General features: G+C 43.8%; 1 protein-coding gene across 16 annotated transcripts in view; it reads right to left on the bottom strand.

Moving 5' to 3' along the window:
• The window catches only part of MTMR3 (myotubularin related protein 3), a 79,263-nt gene that overhangs the window by 4,525 nt on the left and 61,451 nt on the right, over positions 1-13,287 (bottom strand). For 9 of the 16 annotated variants that reach the window (XM_084539143.1, XM_084539142.1, XM_084539145.1 and 6 more), the window contains 8 exons: positions 12,742-12,961; positions 10,955-11,140; positions 9,431-9,601; positions 7,160-7,305; positions 5,048-6,452; positions 2,536-2,646; positions 1,924-2,012; positions 364-390 (listed from right to left, as the gene is read on the bottom strand). In XM_084539143.1, coding sequence (XP_084395269.1) covers positions 364-390; positions 1,924-2,012; positions 2,536-2,646; positions 5,048-6,452; positions 7,160-7,305; positions 9,431-9,601; positions 10,955-11,140; positions 12,742-12,961 — 2,355 coding nt within the window. The remainder of the gene's footprint in view (positions 1-363; positions 391-1,923; positions 2,013-2,535; positions 2,647-5,047; positions 6,453-7,159; positions 7,306-9,430; positions 9,602-10,954; positions 11,141-12,741; positions 12,962-13,287) is intronic. The other 7 variants (XM_084539147.1, XM_084539137.1, XM_084539139.1 and 4 more) reach the window with 6 other exon arrangements.

Raw genomic sequence — 13,287 nt, 5'->3', positions numbered from 1 at the left:
CTCCCAAAATTAAGGCAAAAAGAGAAAGAATCAAAACCAAATGCATGATGGCTAAACTTGAAGGACAGCCTCTTTCCGGTTAGAACCGAAGCATTTTCTGTTACTCAAACACACGACCTACTGGTGGTGTTAGTGTAGTCCACATCACAGTTCAAGCTACCAAAAGCCAAGCCCTAAATGCCTTTCTGTGGTAAGAGAAGCCTGTTTGTATGAATCTAAACATCCAATAGGTTGTGCTAGCTGCCCACGTTACTTCTAGTGATCTCTAGGCGAGTGAAAAATGGGGAATAGACCGAGTTAGTTTGGAGAAGTTACCAAGAAAATGCAGACAGACAACAGACAGAGGCTGTTGTAAATGCTCACCAGATTTGATCAACACGTTCAATGTCCCTGCAAGGAGGGGAGAAAGAGCTCAGAGGGGAACTAGCAAAAGAAGTAAATAGAGGCAATGAAAGAAGCTGGATAGTTTTATCATGCTCAAGTTGAAAATGTGGTTTTCAACTTATTTTCAGTCTCAAATAAGACGGAGAGCAGACTTAGACTGGGCTTTATGAAAGTGCACACTAAGAAAATACTTGGTTTTGTTGTTGGCTAGGGCGCCACTCCTCACTGGCCTCTACCACAAGCAATCAGAGCTTACATGGGCAGCCTGTTCAACCCAGGTCAGGCATTTGAAAGATGAAGGAGCAAAGACACCAAAGAGAAATCCACAACAAAACTCGAAGCCCTGATTATTAACTCCTCACGGCGTTTGGGGTGTTCAGTGTGTATACATTCAGGGCATACACATCCTCTAGGACTTCACCAGAGCCCAGGCCTAGGAAACTGAAATGTAGCTGCTAAATGTCAGTCGGCCTAGGGAAGCAAGGAGGCAGGGTGACAATGACGAATGGTACACCTCACAACAGAGACCACTAGAAAAAGGACAAAGGAAAATGCCATTTCGACTCTTCCAAAACCCTTCAGACGTGTATCACTGTATGCTTAATAATTACATTTTTCATCTGAAGCCGAAAGGCACATTTAATAGATTTGCACACACACAGTGAACATGAAACTTGAAATAAAAAATCAAACCCATTCAACTTCCAATTCATTCTTCCCTGGTTTATCTCTACAAGACTAAATGAAGCAAAATATAAAATGGACACAAGGTGCGTCCAATTATTTACTACTTCAAAAAGCAGCGAATCATCAAAATGAGATAACTGCCACTAATTTAAGTGACAGGTCTTGTAATGGTTTTCTCATGTCCAGGAATGGGGATTTATTTGAAATATAACTAAGACAGAATCTCAGATTTCTAAATTTAGAGTATGATCTAATCAAAAGGCCCCTACCCCCTGTTCTTCATTAAGCTCCTGCTGCCTGCATTATCTGTCATAGCCTCTGTTACTGAGATGTTTGGCAGAGAATAATCCAGAGAACTTTTATTTCGCATCTTTTCAGATTCTCTCACAAAAGTAATTTAATGAAAAGAATGGCTAGAGAAGGAAAGGAGCAGGTTTTCAACCAGTACTGGAAAAAAGATGCTATTTGCATATCTGCAGTACTGACTGCAAACACAAGCCAGTATTTTTTATTATTTACACCCACTTAAACTAAACAGCTAGCTGCCACCAAACCCAGGCTGAGGAAAAAGAGGCAGGATCTGTTTAGGCCAGGGTGTAGTCGATGCCGCATCTGCCTTTTTAAACATCTACTCTGAATGGACTGGGGCTAACAGGAGAAACTGCCCTGTTCTCCCAAAGCTCTCGGCTCCTGTGTACGCAGTCCTCCTGCTCAAGCTACTACCCTGAGGTCCATCCTCGACAAAGGAACTTCGTGTCCAAATAAAGCCCTGTCCTGGTGTAAAAGGAGAGGGGACAATCCAAGCCATGACCTCGCCCCCTCCCTTCCATCCTCTGCTGACGCACAGGTTACCTGCAGTGGTGCTTCCTGCTGGCCAGCCAGAAGGTGCTGTCACAGCCGTAGCAGTGCGCAGCGAGGTGGTCTGGAAGCCATCGTGTCACCTGGGAGAAAGAGGAGACAAATCTATCAGGGAGTGCACAGCTGATTAGAAACAAACACATCTCGTTTGAGCTCACGAGGTCAAAACAAAGCACGATGAGAGAGTGCTTGTTCTATTTTAAGAGTACAAATTCAGTGTTCTTAGTAGTGAAAGAAAGACAAAGACCTTCCCCTTGAGCACTGATACACCGAATTCCCCTCAGACAAACAGAAATGAGGTCAGGAAGTCCAGTTCCCTGGTTTCTCTGTGCTTTAGACGTATCCAGGCCAAGAACATTCACCACGCATGTGCCAGCGTAGGGCTCTGTGGGTTAGCCATCCCTTCCACAGCTTACCAACGAGCTCAAACACTGACAGCAGAGGGCTCATAGGCACAGGTACTGGTGTTTAGAGTACGAGACGAGTGAAATGTCAGGAGGATAGCTCACAAGAAGTGGCGTATGACCAAAGGCTGTAGGACAATTTGAACTACGAATATCCCATCCTACCGGAAGAATGAGCAATTTACAGGGATTTAGTCTGTACCTCTGTGTCCTGTTTATCCACCTGTTCCCAGCTGGCTTCAGAGAAAATCTCTGTGCTGCAGCGAGACAAGCAGTTCTGATCCAGATTGCTTTCCGAGTCGGGTATAGAAGTCTGTTGGCAAACAAACACAGCTGAACAGAGCCTTCCCGTATCCCTGCTTCCACACAAACAAAAACTGGACAGTCGTGGGGAGGAGTGGAAAGGGCACCTCCTGCTGAGGAGGAGCAGGCTACATCCACATTGGTAGGGTGAACCAGTCACCTGCCCTGTGACTGGTAAAGGCAGGCATCCTGCTCTGACCAGTCCTATATGCCACATGTTGAAGCAGTTTGCGCAGTGGTGAATCACAACAAAAAAGAGAGAAAAAAGAAGAAAACCCAACAGGTCAGCTTCTGACCCTCTGATGACAGGATGATGCGAGTCAGAATGGATTTAAAATCTGTTCTCCCCTCTTTTAGGACAATATTCTGGCAGCACTTTGGGTGAGTAACTAAAAAACCTGTGGCTCCCAATTCATAGTTCCATTTCCTTGCCAAGTCCATTTCATTTTCAAAAGTAATACAAGTAATGCATATATCCCTGCAAAAGTTCTGGAAAATAAAAGCCAAATCATGCACGGGAAACTCAGAATTTGAGCCAGATATATTCCATGCATAGTTTTTGTGGGGAGTAATACTTCCTTAATACTGTCTGGCCTGGTAGTGTTGTAGTTTATCTGGCTTAAATAAATCTCTATCAGTCCTTAAAATATGTGAAAAAATAATGCAGAAATCTTATGTCCTTTTTGTGCCTGCCAAATGGGCACCTCAGGAGCTGCAGAAGAAAAGCCCTGTTACTCCCACACTGAGGCAAACAGAGAAGGTAGGGATCAGATTCTTAAAAATAGTGAATTTTCCAGAGGACATCCCAGCCCTACCCTGCAGGTCGTGAATGCCCTTACAAAATGGGAGGGTAGTAAATTAAGCCAAAGCATCAAATTCCTCCAAGGACTCCAAGCTTTTGCCAGAAGAAGCCACACCCAATGTAAATGAGACTCAGCTGACGTGGATGCCCCAAAAGAGCATTAGTGCTGTTATCTCTGTGAATAGCCAAGATGGCCCGGAGGATTTTTCTCAAACGTACCTGGGACTATTCAGCACCTCTGCCACTCCTACACAATATTAAATTAAACAAGCAAAAGTTGGAAATCACTTTATATTTTTATATATACATATATGCATTTTTTTCAGCTCTGTAGGTATTTAAAGCACATTAAATGTGCACGTAGGAAATTTTTGTACGTCAGCCTCAGGAGCTAGAGGCCAACACTGCCTACCATGCAGACACATGGGAAGATGCACACTCAAAAACTCTCCTCTGTCTCCTCACCTTGCCCATCATCTCCTTTCCTTCTCCCGTGCCTAGCTGCTTCCTCAGGTAGCTCTCCCCTCTTCTCCTCCTGTAGTTAAGTAATAACACTGGCCCTTTTGCAGCAATGCACAGAACTGCTCTGTGCTGAAAGGCCTGGAGAGGACGAGAGGCTCTTTTGCTTGTTCTCTGAATCAGTGTTACATCCAACTGTATGCGGCCAGTGACTCTGTGTCCTTGGAAGTTTTGCTATTTATTAGTCAAAAGATGAGAAACTAGATAAAAACTGGTAGGGGAGAAGTACCTAGGGCAACTTAAAAATCCAGTCCAACATAAACAGTGATGTAAAAAAACATGCTGGTTCTTGTGATCTTGTACTCAAGTTACACTTATTTCTGATTTTTAAATTTCCTTTGCAGCTACAACTACGCAGATCACTTGAGCATGCTACAAAGAGCATGCTGGATTTGAGTCACGCCTCAGATTTATTCTCTATTTTGTTAATTTTAAACACTCCCAAGTAAAATTACAAACATAGTCCAGAGGCTCTCTTAAAATTCTCAGTTTGTTAAGAAAAATCTCTTGCTGACATATGGCTGTCACAAACGCTCTTTGTTTATTCTGGCTTACAAGCCTTGAGCAGGCCATCCATCTGAAAAGGTGGATGCCCTGAAATTCATGGTTTGGAGCTAACAATGCAGGCACTGCTGCCTCCTTCCTACCCTAAGCTGCAGAGCACCCAGAGATCGGTCCCGCATTCCTGTCCCAGTAAATGACATTCACATCCTCAGAAGAGTGTCCTTCCCATGTGTGAAAATAAAAGGAAGACAAGTAGTGTTGTGGAATAAGGCTAATGCAGGTATCTTAAGTGTGTCTAGTTTTGTGCAAGCATGCTGCAAAACACGCTTCTGGAAATGAACCTCTGCTATATCCATGGTTGAACTGAAATACAGTGAAAATATCAGTCAGCAGTAGCGCTGCTTGCCAAGTACTCCAACCAGTTGTTTGCCCCTTTCCAGAATGACCTTGACAGGTTTCTACAACTCTGTACGGCCAAAAAATCACCGCCTGACCAACGAGCCCTGAGCTGACAATATGGTGAGATCCAGAACTTGACCGACTAGCCCGCTGTTTCCAGCAGTGGCCCAGTTACCACCTCACTTACCACTTCGTCTCCATAATCACCATTGAGACGCAGGGAGCTGTTCAGGAACTGGCTCTCCAAGCGGCTTTTCAACTCTTGCACCTGCTTCTTCAAGGTCTCCACTTCTTGCTGATGCCCAGTTTCTATCTGGCGCAGGCGCTGCTGGATAACATCGCTGTAGACGGGCATCCCATCATCGTCCAGGTGACTTCTGGCGGGTTGGTCTGGGCTGCTGGCTGCCTGCTGCTTCCCCAGATGGCTAAACATCCATTTTTGGTGCAAGTTCCGCAAGTGAAACTGCGCAGAACTACAGCTAGCTGCGGAGACCTGCCGACTCAGAGAGGCCTTGATCCTGCCGTCCTCCCCGTTCACGCAATGCCCGTTTGTCGCGTGGTATTTCTGCATGATGCTAAACCCCACGGGCTTCTCGGTCATCTTGTTCTCGGGCTCCAGCTCTCCGTTACAGACAATCTCATCTTTACATTCAGCTAAAGGCAAGGCACAAGGGGAAGGCATCGGGAGGTGTGTGCTGCTGCTACCAGAAGTCCTATGTGCTTTTGTGCCCAGTTTTTGAAGCTCTATCATGCTTTCCCCCTCTGGCCTGTTCTCACTAGTTCGCGAGAGTTCGTCAGCACTGTTGTCAATCGGGTGAGGTCTGTGGCACGGACCCTTAGCAATCAGCTCCTGCTTGGCTTCACTCTCTGTTAAGGTTTCCGTAGAGCTTTCGATGTTGGATGTTCTTGCCTCGGATGGGATTGTAAGAGGTAACGGAAGGCTGGCCTGCGATGTGCTGTACGGGCTCTCTGCTTCTCCTTCAAGCTTGCTAACACCTTCCTCCGCGTTCTTCTGAGTGTCTCTGTTTACAGAACCCTCCAAAGGAACAGTCGGCAGTCCTTTCACCTGAGGTAACTTCTGGATAGTGTTACTGAGATCAGTCTGTTCATCCTGGTGTCCTCTAAGCTCAGAAGCACCTTGTGAAACTGGATGTGGATTGTTCGTGACAATACCTCTATCCACCTCTGTCTTTTCACAGAGGTCACTGACATACCCATGCAGATTTTCAGTCCTCTTCTCCTTCTCCAGGGCAACCTCATCCGCTTTACCTGCTGGCTCTAGGCTGCCCCTTGAGTGCTCCTCCAGACCAACGTCATCTTTAGTGGCCTCTTGCAAAATGTTCTCCATCTGTCCCTCCGCCACACCAGCTGCAACAGAAAGCTCTGCTCCAACCAGAGCCCTGCCTTGCTTACTCAGGCTGTCTCCATCAAATGGATCGTCCCCAGGGTTCCCGAGGCTGCTCAGCTCCAGAGAGCGGCGGTGCTCTTGCCACTTCTCATTTAGGCTGGGGTCGCTACTGCGTCGATTGGTTGTAGGCACGCTGCTATCACAGGCTGTCGTCAGATTGTCAAATGATCTTGTCTTTGGTAACCTATAAAAGTACAAATAATCAGAATCCAATCTCAGGGATTTTTTTTTTGTTTTGCTTTTTAAAATTTTTATGTTCAGCTACTATGGTTTAAAAACTCCCCCCACAATTAGGACAGTAACAATCTGCTAATTAATGGACTTCTGTGAAGTATTATTTAGGAGCACATTTTGACCATCTGTAGTGAAAAGTTGCTTCAGTACTTTTTTTTTTTTGTTTGCCATCAGGAAAATATGTGGAATCAGACTTCAAACATTCCCACAACAGTCCCTTTACCACAAAGCACAAATGCTTACAGGCTTGTCACACCTCCTAATTGACATGTGTTCAGAATCATTTTACAAAAAAAAAAAAAAAAAAAGCAAAGAAAGTTATGCAACACAGAAAAAGAACTGAAATTCAAGACAGCCAAATAAAAGCTCATATCCCACAAGGATATGAGGAATCTCACAAAGCTATGCAATACCCAGGGCTTAATTCTACTTGCTAATCTTTTTTTCTGATTCAATCTATTTGTTATGCTATGACCTCTGAAACTTAATAGCTTTCAAAGCAAACAAGGAAAGACTGCTTTTGGTCAGTCAAACAGCCCCACAAAGAAGCCTGTGAAAAATACTTCCCTCCCACAACAAGTATTCTCCTCTTTATATCCCACAATATTCTCTGTTGATCTTACTTTACAGGATGGGATTTCTGGGCTCTAGGCTCACCTGCCCAGAGGCTGATCTTCAGGGCTAGAGCCTGGAACAGGGTATGGGGCACAGGTGTCATCAGCAGGTGTGGAGGGGGAAGAGCACGGCAGGTAAACAGCACTCCAGAGCATTAAATTACGCACATGGCACACTGGATACAGCACCTGAGAGAGGAAAACACACACAGCATTCAGAAACTGCAACCGTTTGCTCCCAAGGTGCAAAAAGATGCTCACATCTGATTGGGGCACTCCTGGTTTGCTATTCAGGTTTGCAGCTGGGAGGCTTTGTTAGACCTCTACACCTCTCTGAAGGCCAAGGAGCAGCTATGGCATTTCTATCAGTTGCACTTGGATATACAATTATCTTCTCTTTCAGAGGTGGAGGCTGAGGCATAACAACGCCGGCTTTCAACTTCTCATGAATGAATTACTGCAATGTGCTCTGTGTGAATCTACACCTTAATAATGCCTTTGAGCAATTTAAACTGCTGAAGAATTCGGTGGCCCATTGTTAGCGTGGAGATTTCCTCGTACTCTGTGTTACAGTGTGCCGTGTGAGAGCTGAACTCATAACCTCCTTCTGCAGGCTCCAATTCATCAAAGCTAACCCTGCCTTTAATGGAAGCACTCACACGTGAAAAAATAAGTACATGCAGAAATACATTTGCTGAACAGGCAGCTTGTTCTTAAAAGGGATTCCTTGACTGTGGAAGATGCTTTTTGTTTCAATTTAAAAACACCTTGAATCTCTCTAGCAGTTCCAGTGTTTTCCCAGGCAACTCTCTCTTGGAAAAGCAGAAACAAGTGAATTAGAGGGAGGGATGTGGTGTGGCTTAGTTTGGTGGATGCTTCTCTTAAATGATTGTGGTTTTAAAACAGGTGTGGCTACATCAGTGAGGCACCCACTAAACACTGAAGAAAAAAACAAAACAGTAAAGAAATGAATACAAGATAGGAAATTACCAAAACTTCTATGGACAGACAAATTATCCTAATTAGCTTAGTATTCCAGTGTACTATTTACTGAGAACACAGGCCAAATCACAAAACTACACCTGTACTGTAGGGTACAGCATGTAAAGGCAGCCCAGGGACAGAACAACTGCCTGGCTGCACTGCCTGTTTTAAGCTGAGCTTCTCCTGGGTAAACTTGCTGGTATTTTCTGGGAAAACAGATGCCCCCATAGCTCTAAACATCCTCACAAGCCGTATTTATCTGCAGTGTCTCATGCTTTTGGCTATCACATCCACATCCACTCTTGTAATGACAATGTCAGGCTGGAAAGTCTTGAAGGGCTCTCTTTGCTGCTGCCTGTCACAATGACAAATGGGATCTGCGCCGGCTGAGCACTGGCTGCAAGTACGGTGTCTACGGGAGACAGACAGTGACAGAGGGCTGATGTGAATATTAAATTTAGCTTTTTATAACAAATGTAGACAAACTCTTTCCTGCTAAGCCAAGCCTTCATCTTCTTCTGAGGAACAATTAAAAACCACGTCTATCATATGCAAAAACATTGCGTAGTCCTTACAGTTAGGTTTATGGTATCTGATACTTTTAAAAACAAAAAGCGTTTAAATATTTATAAAAGTCTTTGCCATCTAGTCATGGTGACCTTTGATGATTGACTGTTTGTTTACACTCCATGCCTACCATATTGCATCTCCGTCTAAATCCCTTACAAGCCCCTTCATCAAATACACAAAAAAAGGTAACTGCAAGCCCTTTCCTGGAAGCTTCAGTGAGCTATTACTATGGATAAGCCAAACTCAAAATGTGAAAGTATTAAGAGAAACACAGATATGGTAAATAATCCTAGTTACTTTTTCTGTTTAGATTTAGGTTTAATACAGAAAAAGTGTCTAGGTCTGTACGCAATTTTATGGCACTCCTCTGACATAGCTTAGCTGTCTAGAAAGGTCTATTTGTCAAACACAGAAATGTTTTCTGTTACCAAAAAAAAAGGCAAAATATTTAGTTACAGAATATGTGTCTCCAGCATAGAGACATTTCTGAGGTTGCATTTGACATTCCTCAAATATCAGCAGACCTAACACAAGACTTGAAACACAAGACTGAACAGAGCGTCCAGTTGTAAATATCAAGGAGGAGAGCTGAGGCATTTCCAGAAATGTGTACCATCTCTACACTGCATTCCTGGTGCCAGTGAACCCACAGGATGTCCCACTGCTACAGCTTGGATATCTCCTTAAGGCACACACTTCTGAAAACATCATACTTGCAAGCCCTTTGAGTCCCATGTGGTAGGGATTAAAGGATACATACAGATTCAGACTGGGAGGAGTAGAGCAGGTTTTTGAAGGCTTTGTTTGCTGCCCGCAGCAAAGACCAGACAGAACAGGTCCGTTCCTGAGTGTGTTTTTCTCCTCTCTCTTTCGCATTGTTGCACAGGAATGTACCAAAGAGGCAAGAGTAGGTGTGCTGCACCAATTTGACCTGCAGAGACCAATACAAATACAGTCATATGGCAGAAAATATCAGGCTTAATGCTTAAGAAGCAAGAAATCTTTCCTTCGCAGGGCAATACACCCCTTCCCAAAGACTGACATACAAATATACCTGAAATTTTCTGCATGTCTCCTTATAAATTAATTGCAAAAGGATTCAAGCACAGAGGCACCTTTTAAAATCATAGCTAAAAAGTCAAGGAAAAAGTATACAAAATAAAGACAGAATACTTGTTCGTACTCAAGTTTAAAAGTCTTGCCAGTTCAAACCTCACAGACCAGGAGGACAGGCAAGGAATCCCAATACCTCTGTTATAAAACACTAATGCAGCAGGCAAAGAACGGCAGGGAAAAGTGTTAATTTCTGTGTCGGTATAAACGCACACAGCACACACATCTGGATCATTAGTCGCTCTATTCTGTGGTCTGACCAAACAGCTTGACGTGACCCTGATAGTCCCACTAGTCCCCAAGACTGTGCACTAACAGCTAGGGGTTTTGCTTGAACGTGGCAAGACCACCACGGGTATGTTCACACGTAGCTCCTGCAGATTAGCAGCGAGCTCTGAAGCCAGTTACAAGCTTACATATCTTATTTCACAACTGAGCTAAGCTAGAACTGGACATAAACTCTGTTAACATGGCTGAGCTGGCAAGTGGTAATGCAAGGCGGCTACAATCACAGGAACGTGCTTTAAATCTCTCAGTGGATCAGACACTCCATAAAAGCTTTCAGTCTTCAGATTACTGGTTCTGCAGTCAGGAACTGCCACTTTCCCACAAACCTGCTTTCTGGCCTTGAAAACTGATTTTGACAGTCCGAGGCCAATTTCTAATAGGAGAGCTGTCCAATTCCAAAGAAAATAAACTCAGCTAAACACATTTTCAGCTCAGAAACACAAAAGCCAAATGGAAAGGTAAAACAGGGGTGTTTTCAGAGGAGTTGCCTTCAACTGAAAATGGGATCAAACTAGGGGGAAGTTTATATCACCAGTAAACATTCCTTTTTTTCTTTTTAATGTTGTGTGGATGCATTATAATGAACTTATTTCAGCACCTCCTAGGTGAAACTATTACATTAGTATTTATTTATTTAAAGTTTTAAAGAAATCCTGAAGGGTCCTACTTCTGTTTTAAGAGCGAACAGATGTCAAGCTCCAGGAAACATACAAGGGCTTTTGTCTGTTGTATCAGGGCAGTTTTCCCATTTCCTTTATCAGGCTGCAGCATATCACAGATAGATGGGAAAATCAGAAACCCCTCAGGGCTATTTAGTTTGTTAGTACTGGGTACTGGTTTAGAAGCAGTCTATAAAACAGCAATCTCTCAAGCCACAACTCACAAGGAATGCTTCGTTAAACTCGAAAGAGCAAGGGAACTGCCTCTGGAGCTGATGGACGCAGTCCAGCCACTGTAAAAACACTGGGCAGCGCTCATTTAGGTCATCCGAATTCTCACCATGGCCACAGCGATCTGCAAACTTGTGGCCAAAATCCAGCCACTCCGTCTCCACTAGCACCTGGAAACCCTGCAGAAATGAAAGAAAAGATGAAAAGTTCCTCTTTTTCTTTGGTTCAATTTTCTAAGACAATCCAAGATCCATGGGAATCATTGCTGGGTCCTCACTCCCTCCGACCCCCCCTCAGCATTAGCCCCATCACTTCTTTTCTACTTTACCTAATGCCTCTGCACCCTGAAATGCTGCACAATGAATTCAGGACAGGATTTAATTCCTAAGTTTACACAAACAAGAAAGGCAATAAGGCAGGTTGTTAAGTCCTCAGTGACTGGCAAGGGAGGAGACCTGGCAATGAGCCCCTGCCTGGCCAAGACAGGGCAAGTAGGAACTTCACCTTGATCAAAACGTGGATTATGGCTATCACCATTCAGATAGGAGAGGAAACCTTCAAGTTCTCATTTGAAAACAATAGACAGATCTTTTTGTCAAAAAGAAAACAGTTCATCCATGACAGGACATCCACACCCCCAGAAATTGCTTTGCTTGTGTGTGTAGCAGATGTAGCACAGCCACAAGTTTGATAAAGGTCAAGTTGCATGATTTCTCATGCAAACTAAAAGGGCAAAGCACATTTCAAAACTAGCATCTAGCTGAGCACCTGGATGCGACACCTAGTCTTACAGGACCTAAACCCTACCACATGTTAGGAAGGTCTTGCTTCTTAGTGGAAAGAAAAATTGTAGAGCATGTTTATTGAGGCAATGGTTGTAACTTAAAACAAAGAAGAGCTGATAGCTGTAAAGCCTGAAATGTGACAATGAAGACTCATTTTTCTAAACATTTCTGATCCTTGTGTAGACAGCTACAGGATATGGCTTCCTCTGATGCAGTAGGGACAAGGAAGGCAGGCTAAAGACATGTATAGAGGAACCCTGCACTTTGAACAGGAACAACAACACTGAAAAGGAACTATGAGGAGGTTCTGTGCTGATGACAGAGCAGTGTGTTTCAACCTGATAAACACCGACTTCCAAAACCACTGTGAAAAAGGATCTGAGGAAGACTCCACAGTTTCCTTCAAAAGGCATTGCTAGAGTTTAAACTGCTGGTACTTATGTGTCTGAGGTTTTGAGCAGCAGTTTTTAGCACAGTGTTCAGACACACGCTTCTGTTCTAGACAACAAAGACATTTTGCGTGTGGGCTGGTAGATGGAACCCAGCCATCACATATCCCACAATGCTGAAAAGTGATAGAAAAAAAAAAACAGGCTGAAAAATCAACTGAATTATACCTAAGCAATGAAGGACAATGAAAAAATGAAACTGGAAAAATATGCAGCTGAGAAATCTAGAGAAGAGAAAAGCTTTGTATTGGTAGTTGATTGAGAAATTGCAATGGTGCCAGAAGCACTCTGTATTCTATATCCCTACACTAAATACAGAGAAACATAGGTAACGACTTGGCAGTTATTGGAAAAGGGAAAAATATAATTTGCTCTTGAATTACAGACTCTATTTACAAGTATATGTAACTGTATCTACAGACTACTGTTAACTCCTGATAGCTTTGGTACTTCTTCTAGTGGAAAAACCCGTAATTATTTTTTTATAGATTGGAAAAGAACCCAAATTCGATAACCACCTCATGCATTAACCGATGGTTTACAAACCTCTGTGGTCCTGTAATATGGATCTAGCAGCAGTTTGGCCAGCGCCACTATCTGGGGGGTTCGGTCCCAGCCATCCGAGCAGTGCACCAAGACAGGTCGCTGGTCTCGGTCCACAGCATGAACCACGAGTAGCGCAGACTTCAGAAGCACAGACAAGTGCTGCAGCCACTTGGTACTTTCCAGAGCTGATAACCAACTAGAGGAAAAGAAACAAGGACAACTGTTGTTCTTTTAAAATGCTTCCAGGTTTGGATCTCTGAATCCATCAAATCAAAGCATAACCATGATTCAATTTGTATTTTAATAACCCGTGAATGTCATTCTTGACTATTTTTCATTTATATCTATGCTTTCCTGTATTTGTAAGAAAGAAAGCCGTGCAGCCCACCTGAGGAACAGCCAGTCTGTGGCACGTGGCTTGCTGCACACAACTTGCCCAGCACAACACATCCCCAGCCAGGGCCAGCACAGGCACTGCTGCTAACCGCTACTTTTAGCAGCCTCTACTGACTCCATTCTTTGGAGCTGAGGATGCAATTACCCTGA

Source organism: Aythya ferina, assembly GCF_964211825.1.
Source record: "Aythya ferina genome assembly, chromosome: 17".
NCBI lineage: Eukaryota > Metazoa > Chordata > Aves > Anseriformes > Anatidae > Aythya > Aythya ferina.
This window is presented reverse-complemented; position numbering and strand designations above follow the sequence as displayed.